This window comes from Borostomias antarcticus (assembly GCF_949987555.1).
Source record: "Borostomias antarcticus genome assembly, chromosome: 13".
NCBI classification, from domain to species: domain Eukaryota; kingdom Metazoa; phylum Chordata; class Actinopteri; order Stomiiformes; family Stomiidae; genus Borostomias; species Borostomias antarcticus.
The window spans coordinates 16,360,331-16,381,428 of record NC_140246.1 but is presented as its reverse complement, the minus strand read 5'-3'; the positions used below and the strand labels follow the sequence as shown (position 1 = coordinate 16,381,428).

The 21,098-nt window shown below is 46.8% G+C and overlaps 1 protein-coding gene across 1 annotated transcript in view; it reads left to right on the top strand.

Annotated features, from left to right (window-relative positions):
- The window catches only part of LOC311317032 (cadherin EGF LAG seven-pass G-type receptor 1-like), a gene marked incomplete at its 5' end in the record, with an annotated part of 150,518 nt that overhangs the window by 44,441 nt on the left and 84,979 nt on the right, over nt 1-21,098 (top strand). The window contains one exon of the mRNA XM_084448025.1: nt 19-386. Within this exon, the coding sequence (XP_084304151.1) occupies nt 19-386 (368 nt within the window). The remainder of the gene's footprint in view (nt 1-18; nt 387-21,098) is intronic.

Below are 21,098 nucleotides of genomic sequence, written 5' to 3'. Positions count from 1 at the left end.
TCCTCCTCTCTCCCACAGCGGGCAGGCGGTCTCTTTGGTAACCATGTCAACTACTACCATCAGAGCGCGGGGCGCAGCTCCTTCTCCCAGTCCTTCACTACCCAGCGTCCCTTGCACCTCAGCAAGGCGGGCAGCCCCGGCGAGGGGGAGTCCCCTTCCCACGACAAGCTGGTGGACTCCACTACCTTCACGCCCTCCTCCTACTCCTCCTCCGGCTCCAACGCCAACATCAACAACGCCAACAACACAGGCGTGGGCGTACTGGGGGCTCCGGGGGGGGTGGGCTGCTTCCCCAGCCCCTCCATCAGCACCGTGGACGGGCAGAGCGGACCGCCCCTCACCCCCATCCTGCTGCCACTCTCCGCATGGTGCTTCCCCCCAAAGAGGTGGGTACTGGTCAGGAGGGTTTTTGAGGTTGCGTGAATATGTACAGTATGAGGGTGTGTGAGGTCATGTGAGGTTGTGTAAGGTCATTTGAGGTTGTGTGAGGGTGTGTTAGGTCATGTGAGGTTGTGTGAGGGTGTGTGAGGTTGTGTGAGTTTGAGGGTGTGTTAGGTCATGTGAGGTTGTGTAAGGTCATTTGAGGTTGTGAGAGGGTGTGTGAGGTTGTGTGAGGTTGTGTGAGGTTGTGTGAGGTTGTGTGAGGTTGTGTGAGTTTGAGTGTGTGTGAGGTCGTATGAGGTTGTGTAAGGTTGTTTGAAGGTGTGTGAGGTTGGTTGAGGTTGTTTGAGGGTGTGTGAGGGTCTTTGAGGTTGTTTGAGAGTGTGTGAGTTCATGTAAGGTTGTTTGAAAGTGTGTCAAGTTTTTGAGGGTGTGTGAGGTTGTTTGAAGGTGTGTGAGGTTGTGTGAGGCTGTGGGAGTTTGTTTGATGGTGTGTGGAGTTGGTTGAGGTGTGAGGTTGGTTGAGTGTGTGTGAGGTTGGTTGAGGTTGATTGAGGTTGTATAAAGGTATGTGAGGTTGTGTGAGGGTGTGTGAGGTTGTGTGAGTTTGAGGGTGTGTTAGGTCATGTGAGGTTGTGTAAGGTCATTTGAGGTTGTGTGAGGGTGTGTGAAGTTGTGCGAGGTTGTGTGAATTTGAGGGTGTGTTAGGTCATGTGAGGTTGTGTAAGGTCATTTGAGGTTGTGTGAGGGTGTGTGAGGTCATGCGAGGTTGTGTGAGGGTGTGTGAGGTTGGTTAAGGTTGTTTGAGGGTGTGTGAGGTTGTGAGAGGTTGTGTGAGTTTGAGGGTGTGTTAGGTAATGTGAGGTTGTGTAAGATCATTTGAGGTTGTGTGAGGGTGTGTGAGGTCATGTGAGGTTGTGTGAGGGTGTGTGAGGATGTGTGAGGTTGGTTAAGATTGTTTGAGAGTGTGTGAGGTTGTGTGAGTTCATATGAGGTTGTGTAAGGTTGTTTGAGGTTGTGTGAGGGTGTGTGAGGTTGGTTAAGGTTTTTTGAGGGTGTGTGAGGTTGTTTGAGGTTGTGTGAGGTTGTTTGGGGTTGGTTAAGGTTGTTTGACGGTGTGTGAGGTTGTTTGAGGTTGTGTGAGTTTGAGTGTGTGTGAGGTCGTATGAGGTTGTGTAAGGTTGTTTGAAGGTGTGTGAGGTTGGTTGAGGTTGTTTGAGGGTGTGTGAGGGTCTTTGAGGTTGTTTAAGAGTGTGTGAGTTTATGTAAGGTTGTTTGAAGGTGTGACAAGTTTTTTGAGGGTGTGTGAGGTTGTGTGAGGTTGTGTGAGTTTGAGGGTTTGTGAGGTCATATGAGGTTGTGTAAGGTTGTTTGAGGTTGTGTGAGGGTGTGTGAGGTTGGTTAAGGTTGTTTGAGGGTGTGTGAGGTTGTTTGAGGTTGTGTGAGTTTGAGGGTGTGAGGTCATGTGAGGTTGTGTAAGGTCATTTGAGGTTGTGTGAGGTCATGTGAGGTTGTGTGAGGGTGTGTGAGGTTGGTTAAGGTTGTTTGAGGTTGTGTGAGGTTGTGTGAGGTTGTGTGAGTTTGAGGGTGTGTGAGGTCATATGAGGTTGTGTAAGGTTGTTTGAGGTTGTGTGAGGGTGTGTGAGGTTGGTTAGGGTTGTTTGAGGGTGTGTGAGGTTGTTTGAGGTTGTGTGAGTTTGAGGGTGTGTTAGGTCATGTGAGGTTGTGTAAGGTCATTTGAGGTTGTGTGAGGGTGTGTGAGGTCATGTGTGGTTGTGTGAGGGTGTGTGAGGTTGGTTAAGGTTGTTTGAGGGTGTTTGAGGTTGTTTGAGGTTGTGTGAGGTTGTTTGGGGTTGGTTAAGGTTGTTTGAGGGTGTGTGAGGTTGTTTGAGGTTGTGTGAGTTTGAGTGTGTGTGAGGTCGTATGAGGTTGTGTAAGGTTGTTTGAAGGTGTGTGAGGTTGGTTGAGGTTGTTTGAGGGTGTGTGAGGGTCTTTGAGGTTGTTTGAGAGTGTGTGAGTTTATGTAAGGTTGTTTGAAGGTGTGTCAAGTTTTTTGAGGTTGTGTGAGGTTGTGTGAGGTTGTGTGAGTTTGAGGGTGTGTGAGGTCATATGAGGTTGTGTAAGGTTGTTTGAGGTTGTGTGAGGGTGTGTGAGGTTGGTTAAGGTTGTTTGAGGGTGTGTGAGGTTGTGTGAGTTTGAGTGTGTGTGAGGTTGTATGAGGTTGTTTGAGGTTGGTTAAGGTTGTTTGATGGTGTGTGAGGTTGTTTGAGGTTGTGTGAGTATGAGTGTGTATGAGGTTGTGTAAGGTTGTTTGAAGGTGTGTGAGGTTGGTTGAGGTTGTTTGAGGGTGTGTGAGGGTCTTTGATGTTGTTTGAGAGTGTGTGAGTTCATGTACTGTAAGGTTGTTTGAAGGTGTGTCAAGTTTTTTGAGGGTGTGTGAGGTTGTTTGAAGGTGTGTGAGGTTGTGTGAGGCTGTGGGAGTTTGTTTGATGGTGTGTGGAGTTGGTTGAGGTGTGAGGTTGGTTGAGTGTGTGTGAGGTTGGTTGAGGTTGTTTGAGGTTATTTGGAGTTAGAGATTGGTGAGGCTTTGTGAGGTTGATTGAGGTTGTATAAAGGTATATGAGGTTGTGTGAGGGTGTGTGAGGTTGTGTGAGTTTGAAGGTGTGTAAGGTCATGTGAGGTTGTGTAAGGTCATTTGAGGTTGTGTGAGGGTGTGTGAGGTTGTGTGAGGTTGTGTGAATTTGAGGGTGTGTTAGGTCATGTGAGGTTGTGTAAGGTCATTTGAGGTTGTGTGAGGGGGTGTGAGGTTGATTTAGGTTGTTTGAGGGTGTGTGAGGTTGGTTGAGGTTGATTGAGGTTATTTGGAGTTAGTGTGTGAGGCTTTGTGAGGTTGATTGAGGTTGTATAAAGGTATGTGAGGTTGTGTGAAGGTGTGTGAGGTTGTGTGAGTTTGAGGGTGTGTTAGGTCATGTGAGGTTGTGTAAGGTCATTTGAGGTTGTGTGAGGGTGTGTGAGGTTGTGCGAGGTTGTGTGAATTTGAGGGTGTGTTAGGTCATGTGAGGTTGTGTAAGGTCATTTGAGGTTGTGTGAGGGTGTGTGAGGTCATGCGAAGTTGTGTGAGGGTGTGTGAGGTTGGTTAAGGTTGTTTGAGGGTGTGTGACGTTGTGAGAGGTTGTGTGAGTTTGAGGGTGTGTTAGGTCATGTGAGGTTGTGTAAGGTCATTTGAAGATGTGTGAGGGTGTGTGAGGTCATGTGAGGTTCTGTTAGGGTGTGTGAGGTTGGTTAAGGTTGTTTGAGAGTGTGTGAGGTTGTGTGAGGTTGTGTGAGTTTGAGGGTGTGTGAGGTCATATGAGGTTGTGTACGGTTGTTTGAGGTTGTGTGAGGGTGTGTGAAGTTGGTTAAGGTTTTTTGAGGGTGTGTGAGGTTGTTTGAGGTTGTGTGAGGTTGTTTGGGGTTGGTTAAGGTTGTTTGAGGGTGTGTGAGGTTGTTTGAGGTTGTGTGAGTTTGAGTGTGTGTGAGGTCATATGAGGTTGTGTAAGGTTGTTTGAAGGTGTGTGAGGTTGGTTGAGGTTGTTTGAGGGTGTTTGAGGGTCTTTGATGTTGTTTGAGAGTGTGTGAGTTTATTTAAGGTTGTTTGGAGGTGTGTCAAGTTTTTTGAGGGTGTGTGAGGGTGTGTGAGGTTGTGTGAGGTTGTGTGAGTCTGAGGGTGTGTGAGGTCATATGAGGTTGTGTAAGGTTGTTTGAGATTGTGTGAGGGTGTGTGAGGTTGGTTAAGTTTGTTTGAGGGTGTGTGAGGTTGTGTGAGTTTGAGTGTGTGTGAGGTTGTATGAGGTTGTTTGAGGTTGGTTAAGGTTGTTTGATGGTGCGTGAGGTTGTTTGAGGTTGTGTGAGTTTCAGTGTGTGTGAGGTTGTATGAGGTTGTGTAAGGTTGTTTGAAGGTGTGTGAGGTTGGTTGAGGTTGTTTGAGGGTGTGTGAGGGTCTTTGAGGTTGTTTGAGAGTGTGTGAGTTCATGTAAGGTTGTTTGAAGGTGTGTCAAGTTTTTGAGGGTGTGTAAGGTTGTTTGAAGGTGTGTGAGGTTGTTTGAAGGTGTGTGAGGTTGTGTGAGGCTGTGGGAGTTTGTTTGATGGTGTGTGGAGTTGGTTGAGGTGTGAGGTTGGTTGAGTGTGTGTGAGGTTGGTTGAGGTTGATTGAGGTTATTTGGAGTTAGAGAGTGTGTGAGGCTTTGTGAGGTTGATTGAGGTTGTATAAAGGTATGTGAGGTTGTGTGAGGGTGTGTGAGGTTGTGTGAGTTTGAGGGTGTGTTAGGTCATGTGAGGTTGTGTAAGGTCATTTGAGGTTGTGTGAGGGTGTGTGAGGTTGTGCGAGGTTGTGTGAATTTGAGGGTGTGTTAGGTCATGTGAGGTTGTGTAAGGTCATTTGAGGTTGTGTGAGGGTGTGTGAGGTCATGCGAGGTTGTGTGAGGGTGTGTGAGGTTGGTAAGGTTGTTTGAGGGTGTGTGAGGTTGTGAGAGGTTGTGTGAGTTTGAGGGTGTGTTAGGTCATGTGAGGTTGTGTAAGGTCATTTGAGGTTGTGTGAGGGTGTGTGAGGTCATGTGAGGTTGTGTGAGGGTGTGTGAGGGTGTGTGAGGTTGGTTAAGATTGTTTGAGAGTGTGTGAGGTTGTGTGAGGTTGTGTGAGTTCATATGAGGTTGTGTAAGGTTGTTTGAGGTTGTGTGAGGGTGTGTGAGGTTGGTTAAGGTTTTTTGAGGGTGTGTGAGGTTGTTTGAGGTTGTGTGAGGTTGTTTGGGGTTGGTTAAGGTTGTTTGACGATGTGTGAGATTGTTTGAGGTTGTGAGTTTGAGTGTGTGTGAGGTCGTATGAGGTTGTTTAAGGTTGTTTGAAGGTGTGTGAGGTTGTTTGAGGTTGTTTGAGGGTGTGTGAGGGTCTTTGAGGTTGTTTAAGAGTGTGTGAGTTTATGTAAGGTTGTTTGAAGGTGTGTCAAGTTTTTTGAGGGTGTGTGAGGTTGTGTGAGGTTGTGTGAGTTTGAGGGTTTGTGAGGTCATATGAGGTTGTGTAAGGTTGTTTGAGGTTGTGTGAGGGTGTGTGAGGTTGGTTAAGGTTGTTTGAGGGTGTGTGAGGTTGTTTGAGGTTGTGTGAGTTTGAGGGTGTGAGGTCATGTGAGGTTGTGTAAGGTCATTTGAGGTTGTGTGAGGGTGTGTGAGGTCATGTGAGGTTGTGTGAGGGTGTGTGAGGGTGTGTGAGGTTGGTTAAGGTTGTTTGAGGTTGTGTGAGGTTGTGTGAGGTTGTGTGAGGTTGTTTGAGGTTGTGTGAGGGTGTGTGAGGTTGGTTAAGGTTGTTTGAGGGTGTGTGAGGTTGTTTGAGGTTGTGTGAGTTTGAGGGCGTGTTAGGTCATGTGAGGTTGTGTAAGGTCATTTGAGGTTGTGTGAGGGTGTGTGAGGTCATGTGTGGTTGTGTGAGGGTGTGTGAGGTTGGTTAAGGTTGTTTGAGGGTGTGTGAGGTTGTGTGAGTTTGAGGGTGTGTGAGGTCATATGAGGTTGTGTACGGTTGTTTGAGGTTGTGTGAGGGTGTGTGAGGTTGGTTAAGGTTTTTTGAGGGTGTGTGAGGTTGTTTGAGGTTGTGTGAGGTTGTTTGGGGTTGGTTAAGGTTGTTTGAGGGTGTGTGAGGTTGTTTGAGGTTGTGTGAGTTTGAGTGTGTGTGAGGTCGTATGAGGTTGTGTAAGGTTGTTTGAAGGTGTGTGAGGTTGGTTGAGGTTGTTTGAGGGTGTGTGAGGGTCTTTGAGGTTGTTTGAGAGTGTGTGAGTTTATGTAAGGTTGTTTGAAGGTGTGTCAAGTTTTTTGAGGGTGTGTGAGGTTGTGTGAGGTTGTGTGAGTTTGAGGGTGTGTGAGGTCATATGAGGTTGTGTAAGGTTGTTTGAGGTTGTGTGAGGGTGTGTGAGGTTGGTTAAGGTTGTTTGAGGGTGTGTGAGGTTGTGTGAGTTTGAGTGTGTGTGAGGTTGTATGAGGTTGTTTGAGGTTGGTTAAGGTTGTTTGATGGTGTGTGAGGTTGTGTGAGTATGAGTGTGTATGAGGTTGTATGAGGTTGTGTAAGGTTGTTTGAAGGTGTGTGAGGTTGGTTGAGGTTGTTTGAGGGTGTGTGAGGGTCTTTGAGGTTGTTTGAGAGTGTGTGAGTTCATGTAAGGTTGTTTGAAGGTATGTCAAGTTTTTTGAGGGTGTGTGAGGTTGTTTGAAGGTGTGTGAGGTTGTGGGAGTTTGTTTGATGGTGTGTGGAGTTGGTTGAGGTGTGAGGTTGGTTGAGTGTGTGTGAGGTTGGTTGAGGTTGGTTGAGGTTAATTGGAGTTAGAGATTGGTGAGGCTTTGTGAGGTTGATTGAGGTTGTATAAAGGTATGTGAGGTTGTGTGAGGATGTGTGAGGTTGTGTGAGTTTGAGGGTGTGTAAGGTCATGTGAGGTTGTGTAAGGTCATTTGAGGTTGTGTGAGGGTGTGTGAGGTTGTGTGAGGTTGTGTGAATTTGAGGGTGTGTTAGGTCATGTGAGGTTGTGTAAGGTCGTTTGAGGTTGTGTGAGGGTGTGTGAGGTTGGTTAAGGTTGTTTGAGGGTGTGTGAGGTTGGTTGAGGTTGATTGAGGTTATTTGGAGTTAGTGTGTGAGGCTTTGTGAGGTTGATTGAGGTTGTATAAAGGTATGTGAAGGTGTGTGAGGTTGTGTGAGTTTGAGGGTGTGTTAGGTCATGTGAGGTTGTGTAAGGTCATTTGAGGTTGTGTGAGGGTGTGTGAGGTTGTGCGAGGTTGTGTGAATTTCAGGGTGTGTTAGGTCATGTGAGGTTGTGTAAGGTCATTTGAGGCTGTGTGAGGGTGTGTGAGGTCATGCGAGGTTGTGTGAGGGTGTGTGAGGTTGGTAAGGTTGTTTGAGGGTGTGTGAGGTTGTGAGAGGTTGTGTGAGTTTGAGGGTGTGTTAGGTCATGTGAGGTTGTGTAAGGTCATTTGAGGTTGTGTGAGGGTGTGTGAGGTCATGTGAGGTTGTGTGAGGGTGTGTGAGGGTGTGTGAGGTTGGTTAAGATTGTTTGAGAGTGTGTGAGGTTGTGTGAGGTTGTGTGAGTTCATATGAGGTTGTGTAAGGTTGTTTGAGGTTGTGTGAGGGTGTGTGAGGTTGGTTAAGGTTTTTTGAGGGTGTGTGAGGTTGTTTGAGGTTGTGTGAGGTTGTTTGGGGTTGGTTAAGGTTGTTTGACGATGTGTGAGATTGTTTGAGGTTGTGAGTTTGAGTGTGTGTGAGGTCGTATGAGGTTGTGTAACGTTGTTTGAAGGTGTGTGAGGTTGTTTGAGGTTGTTTGAGGGTGTGTGAGGGTCTTTGAGGTTGTTTAAGAGTGTGTGAGTTTATGTAAGGTTGTTTGAAGGTGTGTCAAGTTTTTTGAGGGTGTGTGAGGTTGTGTGAGGTTGTGTGAGTTTGAGGGTTTGTGAGGTCATATGAGGTTGTGTAAGGTTGTTTGAGGTTGTGTGAGGGTGTGTGAGGTTGGTTAAGGTTGTTTGAGGGTGTGTGAGGTTGTTTGAGGTTGTGTGAGTTTGAGGGTGTGAGGTCATGTGAGGTTGTGTAAGGTCATTTGAGGTTGTGTGAGGGTGTGTGAGGTCATGTGAGGTTGTGTGAGGGTGTGTGAGGGTGTGTGAGGTTGGTTAAGGTTGTTTGAGGTTGTGTGAGGTTGTGTGAGGTTGTTTGAGTTTGAGGGTGTGAGGTCATATGAGGTTGTGTAAGGTTGTTTGAGGTTGTGTGAGGGTGTGTGAGGTTGGTTAAGGTTGTTTGAGGGTGTGTGAGGTTGTTTGAGGTTGTGTGAGTTTGAGGGCGTGTTAGGTCATGTGAGGTTGTGTAAGGTCATTTGAGGTTGTGTGAGGGTGTGTGAGGTCATGTGTGGTTGTGTGAGGGTGTGTGAGTTTGAGGGTGTGTGAGGTCATATGAGGTTGTGTAAGGTTGTTTGAGGTTGTGTGAGGGTGTGTGAGGTTGTTTGAGGTTGTGTGAGTTTGAGGGTGTGTTAGGTCATGTGAGGTTGTGTAAGGTCATTTGAGGTTGTGTGAGGGTGTGTGAGGTCATGTGAGGTTGTGTGAGGGTGTGTGAGGTTGGTTAAGGTTGTTTGAGGGTGTGTGAGGTCATGTGACGTTGTGTGAGGGTGTGTGAGGTTGGTTAAGGTTGTTTGAGAGTGTGTGAGGTTGTGTGAGTTTGAGGGTGTGTGAGGTCATATGAGGTTGTGTACAGTTGTTTGAGGTTGTGTGAGGGTGTGTGAGGTTGGTTAAGGTTTTTTGAGGGTGTTTGAGGTTGTGTGAGGTTGTTTGGGGTTGGTTAAGGTTGTTTGAGGGTGTGTGAGGTTGTTTGAGGTTGTGTGAGTTTGAGTGTGTGTGAGGTCGTATGAGGTTGTGTAAGGTTGTTTGAAGGTGTGTGAGGTTGGTTGAGGTTGTTTGAGGGTGTGTGAGGGTCTTTGAGGTTGTTTGAGAATGTGTGAGTTTATGTAAGGTTGTTTGAAGGTGTGTCAAGTTTTTTGAGGGTGTGTGAGGTTGTGTGAGGTTGTGTGAGTTTCAGGGTTTGTGAGGTCATATGAGGTTGTGTAAGGTTGTTTGAGGTTGTGTGAGGTTGTTTGAGGTTGTGTGAGGTTGGTTAAGGTTGTTTGAGGGTGTGTGAGGTTGTTTGAGGTTGTGTGAGTTTGAGGGTGTGTAAGGTCATGTGAGGTTGTGTAAGGTCATTTGAGGTTGTGTGAGGGTGTGTGAGGTCATGTGAGGTTGTGTGAGGGTGTGTGAGGTTGGTTAAGGTTGTTTGAGGTTGTGTGAGGTTGTGTGAGGTTGTGTGAGTTTGAGGGTGTTTGAGGTCATATGAGGTTGTGTAAGGTTGTTTGAGGTTGTGTGAGGGTGTGTGAGGTTGGTTAAGGTTGTTTGAGGGTGTGTGAGGTTGTTTGAGGTTGTGTGAGTTTGAGGGTGTGTTAGGTCATGTGAGGTTGTGTAAGGTCATTTGAGGTTGTGTGAGGGTGTGTGAGGTCATGTGAGGTTGTGTGAGGGTGTGTGAGGTTGGTTAAGGTTGTTTGAGGTTGTGTGAGGTTGTGAGGTTGTGTGAGTTTGAGGGTGTGTGAGGTCATATGAGGTTGTGTAAGGTTGTTTGAGGTTGTGTGAGGGTGTGTGAGGTTGTTTGAGGTTGTGTGAGTTTGAGGGTGTGTTAGGTCATGTGAGGTTGTGTAAGGTCATTTGAGGTTGTGTGAGGGTGTGTGAGGTCATGTGAGGTTGTGTGAGGGTGTGTGAGGTTGGTTAAGGTTGTTTGAGGGTGTGTGAGGTCATGTGAGGTTGTGAGGTTGTGTGAGTTTGAGGGTGTGTGAGGTCATATGAGGTTGTGTAAGGTTGTTTGAGGTTCTGTGAGGGTGTGTGAGGTTGTTTGAGGTTGTGTGAGGTTGTGTGAGGTTGTGTGAGTTTGAGGGTGTTTGAGGTCATATGAGGTTGTGTAAGGTTGTTTGAGGTTGTGTGAGGGTGTGTGAGGTTGGTTAAGGTTGTTTGAGGGTGTGTGAGGTTGTTTGAGGTTGTGTGAGTTTGAGGGTGTGTTAGGTCATGTGAGGTTGTGTAAGGTCATTTGAGGTTGTGTGAGGGTGTGTGAGGTCATGTGAGGTTGTGTGAGGGTGTGTGAGGGTGTGTGAGGTTGGTTAAGGTTGTTTGAGGTTGTGTGAGGTTGTGTGAGTTTGAGGGTGTGTGAGGTCATATGAGGTTGTGTAAGGTTGTTTGAGGTTGTGTGAGGGTGTGTGAGGTTGTTTGAGGTTGTGTGAGTTTGAGGGTGTGTTAGGTCATGTGAGGTTGTGTAAGGTCATTTGAGGTTGTGTGAGGGTGTGTGAGGTCATGTGAGGTTGTGTGAGGGTGTGTGAGGGTGTGTGAGGTTGGTTAAGGTTGTTTGAGGTTGTGTGAGGTTGTGTGAGGTTGTGTGAGTTTGAGGGTGTGTGAGGTCATATGAGGTTGTGTAAGGTTGTTTGAGGTTGTGTGAGGGTGTGTGAGGTTGTTTGAGGTTGTGTGAGTTTGAGGGTGTGTTAGGTCATGTGAGGTTGTGTAAGGTCATTTGAGGTTGTGTGAGGGTGTGTGAGGTCATGTGAGGTTGTGTGAGGGTGTGTGAGGTTGGTTAAGGTTGTTTGAGGGTGTGTGAGGTCATGTGAGGTTGTGTGAGGGTGTGTGAGGTTGGTTAAGGTTTTTTGAGAGTGTGTGAGGTTGTGTGAGGTTGTGTGAGTTTGAGGTTGTGTGAGGTCATATGAGGTTGTGTACAGTTGTTTGAGGTTGTGTGAGGGTGTGTGAGGTTGGTTAAGGTTTTTTGAGGGTGTGTGAGGTTGTTTGAGGTTGTGTGAGGTTGTTTGGGGTTGGTTAAGGTTGTTTGAGGGTGTGTGAGGTTGTTTGAGGTTGTGTGAGTTTGAGTGTGTGTGAGGTCGTATGAGGTTGTTTAAGGTTGTTTGAAGGTGTGTGAGGTTGGTTGAGGTTGTTTGAGGGTGTGTGAGGGTCTTTGAGGTTGTTTGAGAGTGTGTGAGTTTATGTAAGGTTGTTTGAAGGTGTGTCAAGTTTTTTGAGGGTGTGTGAGGTTGTGTGAGGTTGTGTGAGTTTGAGGGTTTGTGAGGTCATATGAGGTTGTGTAAGGTTGTTTGAGGTTGTGTGAGGTTGTTTGAGGTTGTGTGAGGTTGGTTAAGGTTGTTTGAGGGTGTGTGAGGTTGTTTGAGGTTGTGTGAGTTTGAGGGTGTGTAAGGTCATGTGAGGTTGTGTAAGGTCATTTGAGGTTGTGTGAGGGTGTGTGAGGTCATGTGAGGTTGTGTGAGGGTGTGTGAGGTTGGTTAAGGTTGTTTGAGGTTGTGTGAGGTTGTGTGAGGTTGTGTGAGTTTGAGGGTGTTTGAGGTCATATGAGGTTGTGTAAGGTTGTTTGAGGTTGTGTGAGGGTGTGTGAGGTTGGTTAAGGTTGTTTGAGGGTGTGTGAGGTTGTTTGAGGTTGTGTGAGTTTGAGGGTGTGTTAGGTCATGTGAGGTTGTGTAAGGTCATTTGAGGTTGTGTGAGGGTGTGTGAGGTCATGTGAGGTTGTGTGAGGGTGTGTGAGGTTGGTTAAGGTTGTTTGAGGTTGTGTGAGGTTGTGAGGTTGTGTGAGTTTGAGGGTGTGTGAGGTCATATGAGGTTGTGTAAGGTTGTTTGAGGTTGTGTGAGGGTGTGTGAGGTTGTTTGAGGTTGTGTGAGTTTGAGGGTGTGTTAGGTCATGTGAGGTTGTGTAAGGTCATTTGAGGTTGTGTGAGGGTGTGTGAGGTCATGTGAGGTTGTGTGAGGGTGTGTGAGGTTGGTTAAGGTTGTTTGAGGGTGTGTGAGGTCATGTGAGGTTGTGAGGTTGTGTGAGTTTGAGGGTGTGTGAGGTCATATGAGGTTGTGTAAGGTTGTTTGAGGTTGTGTGAGGGTGTGTGAGGTTGTTTGAGGTTGTGTGAGTTTGAGGGTGTGTTAGGTCATGTGAGGTTGTGTAAGGTCATTTGAGGTTGTGTGAGGGTGTGTGAGGTCATGTGAGGTTGTGTGAGGGTGTGTGAGGTTGGTTAAGGTTGTTTGAGGGTGTGTGAGGTCATGTGAGGTTGTGTGAGTTTGAGGGTGTGTGAGGTCATATGAGGTTGTGTAAGGTTGTTTGAGGTTGTGTGAGGGTGTGTGAGGTTGTTTGAGGTTGTGTGAGTTTGAGGGTGTGTTAGGTCATGTGAGGTTGTGTAAGGTCATTTGAGGTTGTGTGAGGGTGTGTGAGGTCATGTGAGGTTGTGTGAGGGTGTGTGAGGTTGGTTAAGGTTGTTTGAGGGTGTGTGAGGTCATGTGAGGTTGTGTGAGGGTGTGTGAGGTTGGTTAAGGTTGTTTGAGGTTGTGAGGTTGTGTGAGTTTGAGGGTGTGTGAGGTCATATGAGGTTGTGTAAGGTTGTTTGAGGTTGTGTGAGGGTGTGTGAGGTTGTTTGAGGTTGTGTGAGTTTGAGGGTGTGTTAGGTCATGTGAGGTTGTGTAAGGTCATTTGAGGTTGTGTGAGGGTGTGTGAGGTCATGTGAGGTTGTGTGAGGGTGTGTGAGGTTGGTTAAGGTTGTTTGAGGGTGTGTGAGGTCATGTGAGGTTGTGTGAGGGTGTGTGAGGTTGGTTAAGGTTGTTTGAGAGTGTGTGAGGTTGTGTGAGTTTGAGGGTGTGTGAGGTCATATGAGGTTGTGTACAGTTGTTTGAGGTTGTGTGAGGGTGTGTGAGGTTGGTTAAGGTTTTTTGAGGGTGTTTGAGGTTGTGTGAGGTTGTTTGGGGTTGGTTAAGGTTGTTTGAGGGTGTGTGAGGTTGTTTGAGGTTGTGTGAGTTTGAGTGTGTGTGAGGTCGTATGAGGTTGTGTAAGGTTGTTTGAAGGTGTGTGAGGTTGGTTGAGGTTGTTTGAGGGTGTGTGAGGGTCTTTGAGGTTGTTTGAGAGTGTGTGAGTTTATGTAAGGTTGTTTGAAGGTGTGTCAAGTTTTTTGAGGGTGTGTGAGGTTGTGAGGTTGTGTGAGTTTCAGGGTTTGTGAGGTCATATGAGGGTGTGTGAGGTCATGTGAGGTTGTGTGAGGGTGTGTGAGGGTGTGTGAGGTTGGTTAAGGTTGTTTGAGGTTGTGTGAGGTTGTGTGAGGTTGTGTGAGTTTGAGGGTGTGTGAGGTCATATGAGGTTGTGTAAGGTTGTTTGAGGTTGTGTGAGGGTGTGTGAGGTTGTTTGAGGTTGTGTGAGTTTGAGGGTGTGTTAGGTCATGTGAGGTTGTGTAAGGTCATTTGAGGTTGTGTGAGGGTGTGTGAGGTCATGTGAGGTTGTGTGAGGGTGTGTGAGGTTGGTTAAGGTTGTTTGAGGGTGTGTGAGGTCATGTGAGGTTGTGTGAGGGTGTGTGAGGTTGGTTAAGGTTTTTTGAGAGTGTGTGAGGTTGTGTGAGGTTGTGTGAGTTTGAGGTTGTGTGAGGTCATATGAGGTTGTGTACAGTTGTTTGAGGTTGTGTGAGGGTGTGTGAGGTTGGTTAAGGTTTTTTGAGGGTGTGTGAGGTTGTTTGAGGTTGTGTGAGGTTGTTTGGGGTTGGTTAAGGTTGTTTGAGGGTGTGTGAGGTTGTTTGAGGTTGTGTGAGTTTGAGTGTGTGTGAGGTCGTATGAGGTTGTTTAAGGTTGTTTGAAGGTGTGTGAGGTTGGTTGAGGTTGTTTGAGGGTGTGTGAGGGTCTTTGAGGTTGTTTGAGAGTGTGTGAGTTTATGTAAGGTTGTTTGAAGGTGTGTCAAGTTTTTTGAGGGTGTGTGAGGTTGTGTGAGGTTGTGTGAGTTTGAGGGTTTGTGAGGTCATATGAGGTTGTGTAAGGTTGTTTGAGGTTGTGTGAGGTTGTTTGAGGTTGTGTGAGGTTGGTTAAGGTTGTTTGAGGGTGTGTGAGGTTGTTTGAGGTTGTGTGAGTTTGAGGGTGTGTAAGGTCATGTGAGGTTGTGTAAGGTCATTTGAGGTTGTGTGAGGGTGTGTGAGGTCATGTGAGGTTGTGTGAGGGTGTGTGAGGGTGTGTGAGGTTGGTTAAGGTTGTTTGAGGTTGTGTGAGGTTGTGTGAGGTTGTGTGAGTTTGAGGGTGTTTGAGGTCATATGAGGTTGTGTAAGGTTGTTTGAGGTTGTGTGAGGGTGTGTGAGGTTGGTTAAGGTTGTTTGAGGGTGTGTGAGGTTGTTTGAGGTTGTGTGAGTTTGAGGGTGTGTTAGGTCATGTGAGGTTGTGTAAGGTCATTTGAGGTTGTGTGAGGGTGTGTGAGGTCATGTGAGGTTGTGTGAGGGTGTGTGAGGTTGGTTAAGGTTGTTTGAGGTTGTGTGAGGTTGTGAGGTTGTGTGAGTTTGAGGGTGTGTGAGGTCATATGAGGTTGTGTAAGGTTGTTTGAGGTTGTGTGAGGGTGTGTGAGGTTGTTTGAGGTTGTGTGAGTTTGAGGGTGTGTTAGGTCATGTGAGGTTGTGTAAGGTCATTTGAGGTTGTGTGAGGGTGTGTGAGGTCATGTGAGGTTGTGTGAGGGTGTGTGAGGTTGGTTAAGGTTGTTTGAGGGTGTGTGAGGTCATGTGAGGTTGTGTGAGGGTGTGTGAGGTTGGTTAAGGTTGTTTGAGAGTGTGTGAGGTTGTGTAAGGTTGTGTGAGTTTGAGGTTGTGTGAGGTCATATGAGGTTGTGTACAGTTGTTTGAGGTTGTGTGAGGGTGTGTGAGGTTGGTTAAGGTTTTTTGAGGGTGTGTGAGGTTGTTTGAGGTTGTGTGAGTTTGTTTGGGGTTGGTTAAGGTTGTTTGAGGGTGTGTGAGGTTGTTTGAGGTTGTGTGAGTTTGAGTGTGTGTGAGGTTGGTTGAGGTTGTTTGAGGGTGTGTGAGGGTCTTTGAGGTTGTTTGAGAGTGTGTGAGTTTATGTAAGGTTGTTTGAAGGTGTGTCAAGTTTTTTGAGGGTGTGTGAGGTTGTGTGAGGTTGTGTGAGTTTGAGGGTTTGTGAGGTCATATGAGGTTGTGTAAGGTTGTTTGAGGTTGTGTGAGGTTGTTTGAGGTTGTGTGAGGTTGGTTAAGGTTGTTTGAGGGTGTGTGAGGTTGTTTGAGGTTGTGTGAGTTTGAGGGTGTGTAAGGTCATGTGAGGTTGTGTAAGGTCATTTGAGGTTGTGTGAGGGTGTGTGAGGTCATGTGAGGTTGTGTGAGGGTGTGAGGGTGTGTGAGGTTGGTTAAGGTTGTTTGAGGTTGTGTGAGGTTGTGTGAGGTTGTGTGAGTTTGAGGGTGTTTGAGGTCAAATGAGGTTGTGTAAGGTTGTTTGAGGTTGTGTGAGGGTGTGTGAGGTTGGTTAAGGTTGTTTGAGGGTGTGTGAGGTTGTTTGAGGTTGTGTGAGTTTGAGGGTGTGTTAGGTCATGTGAGGTTGTGTAAGGTCATTTGAGGTTGTGTGAGGGTGTGTGAGGTCATGTGAGGTTGTGTGAGGGTGTGTGAGGGTGTGTGAGGTTGGTTAAGGTTGTTTGAGGTTGTGTGAGGTTGTGTGAGGTTGTGTGAGTTTGAGGGTGTGTGAGGTCATATGAGGTTGTGTAAGGTTGTTTGAGGTTGTGTGAGGGTGTGTGAGGTTGTTTGAGGTTGTGTGAGTTTGAGGGTGTGTTAGGTCATGTGAGGTTGTGTAAGGTCATTTGAGGTTGTGTGAGGGTGTGTGAGGTCATGTGAGGTTGTGTGAGGGTGTGTGAGGTTGGTTAAGGTTGTTTGAGGGTGTGTGAGGTCATGTGAGGTTGTGTGAGGGTGTGTGAGGTTGGTTAAGTTTGTTTGAGAGTGTGTGAGGTTGTGTAAGGTTGTGTGAGTTTGAGGTTGTGTGAGGTCATATGAGGTTGAGTACAGTTGTTTGAGGTTGTGTGAGGGTGTGTGAGGTTGGTTAAGGTTTTTTGAGGGTGTGTGAGGTTGTTTGAGGTTGTGTGAGTTTGTTTGGGGTTGGTTAAGGTTGTTTGAGGGTGTGTGAGGTTGTTTGAGGTTGTGTGAGTTTGAGTGTGTGTGAGGTTGGTTGAGGTTGTTTGAGGGTGTGTGAGGGTCTTTGAGGTTGTTTGAGAGTGTGTGAGTTTATGTAAGGTTGTTTGAAGGTGTGTCACGTTTTTTGAGGGTGTGTGAGGTTGTGTGAGGTTGTGTGAGTTTGAGGGTTTGTGAGGTCATATGAGGTTGTGTAAGGTTGTGTGAGGTTGTTTGAGGTTGTGTGAGGTTGGTTAAGGTTGTTTGAGGTTGTGTGAGGTTGTGTGAGGTTGTGTGAGTTTGAGGGTGTTTGAGGTCATATGAGGTTGTGTAAGGTTGTTTGAGGTTGTGTGAGGGTGTGTGAGGTTGGTTAAGGTTGTTTGAGGGTGTGTGAGGTTGTTTGAGGTTGTGTGAGTTTGAGGGTGTGTTAGGTCATGTGAGGTTGTGTAAGGTCATTTGAGGTTGTTTGAGGGTGTGTGAGGTCATGTGAGGTTGTGTGAGGGTGTGTGAGGGTGTGTGAGGTTGGTTAAGGTTGTTTGAGGTTGTGTGAGGTTGTGAGGTTGTGTGAGTTTGAGGGTGTGTGAGGTTAGATGAGGTTGTGTAAGGTTGTTTGAGGTTGTGTGAGGGTGTGTGAGGTTGTTTGAGGATTTGTGAGTTTGAGGGTGTGTTAGGTCATGTGAGGTTGTGTAAGGTCATTTGAGGTTGTGTGAGGGTGTGTGAGGTCATGTGAGGTTGTGTGAGGGTGTGTGAGGTTGGTTAAGGTTGTTTGAGGGTGTGTGAGGTCATGTGAGGTTGTGTGAGGGTGTGTGAGGTTGGTTAAGGTTGTTTGAGAGTGTGTGAGGTTGTGTGAGGTTGTGTGAGTTTGAGGGTGTGTGAGGTCATATGAGGTTGTGTACAGTTGTTTGAGGTTGTGTGAGGGTGTGTGAGGTTGGTTAAGGTTGTTTGAGGGTGTGTGAGGTTGTTTGAGGTTGTTTGGGGTTGGGTAAGGTTGTTTGAGAGTGTGTGAGGTTGTGTGAGGTTGTGTGAGTTTGAGGGTGTGTTAGGTCATGTGAGGTTGTGTAAGGTCATTTGAGGTTGTGTGAGGGTGTGTGAGGTCATGTGAGGTTGTGTGAGGGTGTGTGAGGGTGTGTGAGGTTGTGTGAGGTTGTGTGAGTTTGAGGGTGTGTGAGGTCATATGAGGTTGTGTAAGGTCATTTGAGGTTGTGTGAGGGTGTGTGAGGTCATGTGAGGTTGTGTGAGGGTGTGTGAGGGTGTGTGAGGTTGGTTAAGGTTGTTTGAGGTTGTGTGAGGTTGTGTGAGGTTGTGTGAGTTTGAGGGTGTGTGAGGTCATATGAGGTTGTGTAAGGTTGTTTGAGGTTGTGTGAGAGTGTGTGAGGTTGTTTGAGGTTGTGTGAGTTTGAGGGTGTGTTAGGTCATGTGAGGTTGTGTAAGGTCATTTGAGGTTGTGTGAGGATGTGTGAGGTCATGTGAGGTTGTGTGAGGGTGTGTGAGGTTGGTTAAGGTTGTTTGAGGGTGTGTGAGTTCATGTGAGGTTGTGTGAGGGTGTGTGAGGTTGGTTAAGGTTGTTTGAGAGTGTGTGAGGTTGTGTGAGGTTGTGTGAGTTTGAGGTTGTGTGAGGTCATATGAGGTTGTGTACAGTTGTTTGAGGTTGTGTGAGGGTGTGTGAGGTTGGTTAAGGTTTTTTGAGGGTGTGTGAGGTTGTTTGAGGTTGTGTGATGTTGTTTGGGGTTGGTTAAGGTTGTTTGAGGGTGTGTGAGGTTGTTTGAGGTTGTGTGAGTTTGAGTGTGCGTGAGGTCGTATGAGGTTGTGTAAGGTTGTTTGAAGGTGTGTGAGGTTGGTTGAGGTTGTTTGAGGGTGTGTGAGGGTCTTTGAGGTTGTTTGAGAGTGTGTGAGTTTATGTAAGGTTGTTTGAAGGTGTGTCAAGTTTTTTGAGGGTGTGTGAGGTTGTGTGAGGTTGTGTGAGTTTGAGGGTTTGTGAGGTCATATGAGGTTGTGTAAGGTTGTTTGAGGTTGTGTGAGGTTGTTTGAGGTTGTATGAGGTTGGTTAAGGTTGTTTGAGGGTGTTTGAGGTTGGTTAAGGTTGTTTGAGGGTGTGTGAGGTTGTTTGAGGTTGTGTGAGTTTGAGGGTGTGTTAGGTCATGTGAGGTTGTGTAAGGTCATTTGAGGTTGTGTGAGGGTGTGTGAGGTCATGTGAGGTTGTGTGAGGGTGTGTGAGGTTGGTTAAGGTTGTTTGAGAGTGTGTGAGGTTGTGTGAGGTTGTGTGAGTTTGAGGGTGTGTGAGGTCATATGAGGTTGTGTACAGTTGTTTGAGGTTGTTTGAGGGTGTGTGAGGTTGGTTAAGGTTGATTGAGGGTGTGTGAGGTTGTTTGAGGTTGTTTGGGGTTGGTTAAGGTTGTTTGAGAGTGTGTGAGGTTGTGTGAGGTTGTGTGAGTTTGAGGGTGTGTTAGGTCATGTGAGGTTGTGTAAGGTCATTTGAGGTTGTGTGAGGGTGTGTGAGGTCATGTGAGGTTGTGTGAGGGTGTGTGAGGGTGTGTGAGGTTGTGTGAGGTTGTGTGAGTTTGAGGGTGTGTGAGGTCATATGAGGTTGTGTAAGGTCATTTGAGGTTGTGTGAGGGTGTGTGAGGTCATGTGAGGTTGTGTGAGGGTGTGTGAGGGTGTGTGAGGTTGGTTAAGGTTGTTTGAGGTTGTGTGAGGTTGTGTGAGGTTGTGTGAGTTTGAGGGTGTGTGAGGTCATATGAGGTTGTGTAAGGTTGTTTGAGGTTGTGTGAGAGTGTGTGAGGTTGTTTGAGGTTGTGTGAGTTTGAGGGTGTGTTAGGTCATGTGAGGTTGTGTAAGGTCATTTGAGGTTGTGTGAGGATGTGTGAGGTCATGTGAGGTTGTGTGAGGGTGTGTGAGGTTGGTTAAGGTTGTTTGAGGGTGTGTGAGTTCATGTGAGGTTGTGTGAGGGTGTGTGAGGTTGGTTAAGGTTGTTTGAGAGTGTGTGAGGTTGTGTGAGGTTGTGTGAGTTTGAGGTTGTGTGAGGTCATATGAGGTTGTGTACAGTTGTTTGAGGTTGTGTGAGGGTGTGTGAGGTTGGTTAAGGTTTTTTGAGGGTGTGTGAGGTTGTTTGAGGTTGTGTGATGTTGTTTGGGGTTGGTTAAGGTTGTTTGAGGGTGTGTGAGGTTGTTTGAGGTTGTGTGAGTTTGAGTGTGTGTGAGGTCGTATGAGGTTGTGTAAGGTTGTTTGAAGGTGTGTGAGGTTGGTTGAGGTTGTTTGAGGGTGTGTGAGGGTCTTTGAGGTTGTTTGAGAGTGTGTGAGTTTATGTAAGTTTGTTTGAAGGTGTGTCAAGTTTTTTGAGGGTGTGTGAGGTTGTGTGAGGTTGTGTGAGTTTGAGGGTTTGTGAGGTCATATGAGGTTGTGTAAGGTTGTTTGAGGTTGTGTGAGGTTGTTTGAGGTTGTATGAGGTTGGTTAAGGTTGTTTGAGGGTGTTTGAGGTTGGTTAAGGTTGTTTGAGGGTGTGTGAGGTTGTTTGAGGTTGTGTGAGTTTGAGGGTGTGTTAGGTCATGTGAGGTTGTGTAAGGTCATTTGAGGTTGTGTGAGGGTGTGTGAGGTCATGTGAGGTTGTGTGAGGGTGTGAGGGTGTGTGAGGTTGGTTAAGGTTGTTTGAGGTTGTGTGAGGTTGTGTGAGGTTGTGTGAGTTTGAGGGTGTTTGAGGTCATATGAGGTTGTGTAAGGTTGTTTGAGGTTGTGTGAGGGTGTGTGAGGTTGGTTAAGGTTGTTTGAGGGTGTGTGAGGTTGTTTGAGGTTGTGTGAGTTTGAGGGTGTGTTAGGTCATGTGAGGTTGTGTAAGGTCATTTGAGGTTGTGTGAGGGTATGTGAGGTCATGTGAGGTTGTGTGAGGGTGTGTGAGGGTGTGTGAGGTTGGTTAAGGTTGTTTGAGGTTGTGTGAGGTTGTGTGAGGTTGTGTGAGTTTGAGGGTGTGTGAGGTCATATGAGGTTGTGTAAGGTTGTTTGAGGTTGTGTGAGGGTGTGTGAGGTTGTTTGAGGTTGTGTGAGTTTGAGGGTGTGTTAGGTCATGTGAGGTTGTGTAAGGTCATTTGAGGTTGTGTGAGGGTGTGTGAGGTCATGTGAGGTTGTGTGAGGGTGTGTGAGGTTGGTTAAGGTTGTTTGAGGGTGTGTGAGGTCATGTGAGGTTGTGTGAGGGTGTGTGAGGTTGGTTAAGGTTGTTTGAGAGTGTGTGAGGTTGTGTAAGGTTGTGTGAGTTTGAGGTTGTGTGAGGTCATATGAGGTTGAGTACAGTTGTTTGAGGTTGTGTGAGGGTGTGTGAGGTTGGTTAAGGTTTTTTGAGGGTGTGTGAGGTTGTTTGAGGTTGTGTGAGTTTGTTTGGGGTTGGTTAAGGTTGTTTGAGGGTGTGTGAGGTTGTTTGAGGTTGTGTGAGTTTGAGTGTGTGTGAGGTTGGTTGAGGTTGTTTGAGGGTGTGTGAGGGTCTTTGAGGTTGTTTGAGAGTGTGTGAGTTTATGTAAGGTTGTTTGAAGGTGTGTCACGTTTTTTGAGGGTGTGTGAGGTTGTGTGAGGTTGTGTGAGTTTGAGGGTTTGTGAGGTCATATGAGGTTGTGTAAGGTTGTGTGAGGTTGTTTGAGGTTGTGTGAGGTTGGTTAAGGTTGTTTGAGGTTGTGTGAGTTTGAGGGTGTTTGAGGTCATATGAGGTTGTGTAAGGTTGTTTGAGGTTGTGTGAGGGTGTGTGAGGTTGGTTAAGGTTGTTTGAGGGTGTGTGAGGTTGTTTGAGGTTGTGTGAGTTTGAGGGTGTGTTAGGTCATGTGAGGTTGTGTAAGGTCATTTGAGGTTGTTTGAGGGTGTGTGAGGTCATGTGAGGTTGTGTGAGGGTGTGTGAGGGTGTGTGAGGTTGGTTAAGGTTGTTTGAGGTTGTGTGAGGTTGTGAGGTTGTGTGAGTTTGAGGGTGTGTGAGGTTAGATGAGGTTGTGTAAGGTTGTTTGAGGTTGTGTGAGGGTGTGTGAGGTTGTTTGAGGATTTGTGAGTTTGAGGGTGTGTTAGGTCATGTGAGGTTGTGTAAGGTCATTTGAGGTTGTGTGAGGGTGTGTGAGGTCATGTGAGGTTGTGTGAGGGTGTGTGAGGTTGGTTAAGGTTGTTTGAGGGTGTGTGAGGTCATGTGAGGTTGTGTGAGGGTGTGTGAGGTTGGTTAAGGTTGTTTGAGAGTGTGTGAGGTTGTGTGAGGTTGTGTGAGTTTGAGGGTGTGTGAGGTCATATGAGGTTGTGTACAGTTGTTTGAGGTTGTGTGAGGGTGTGTGAGGTTGGTTAA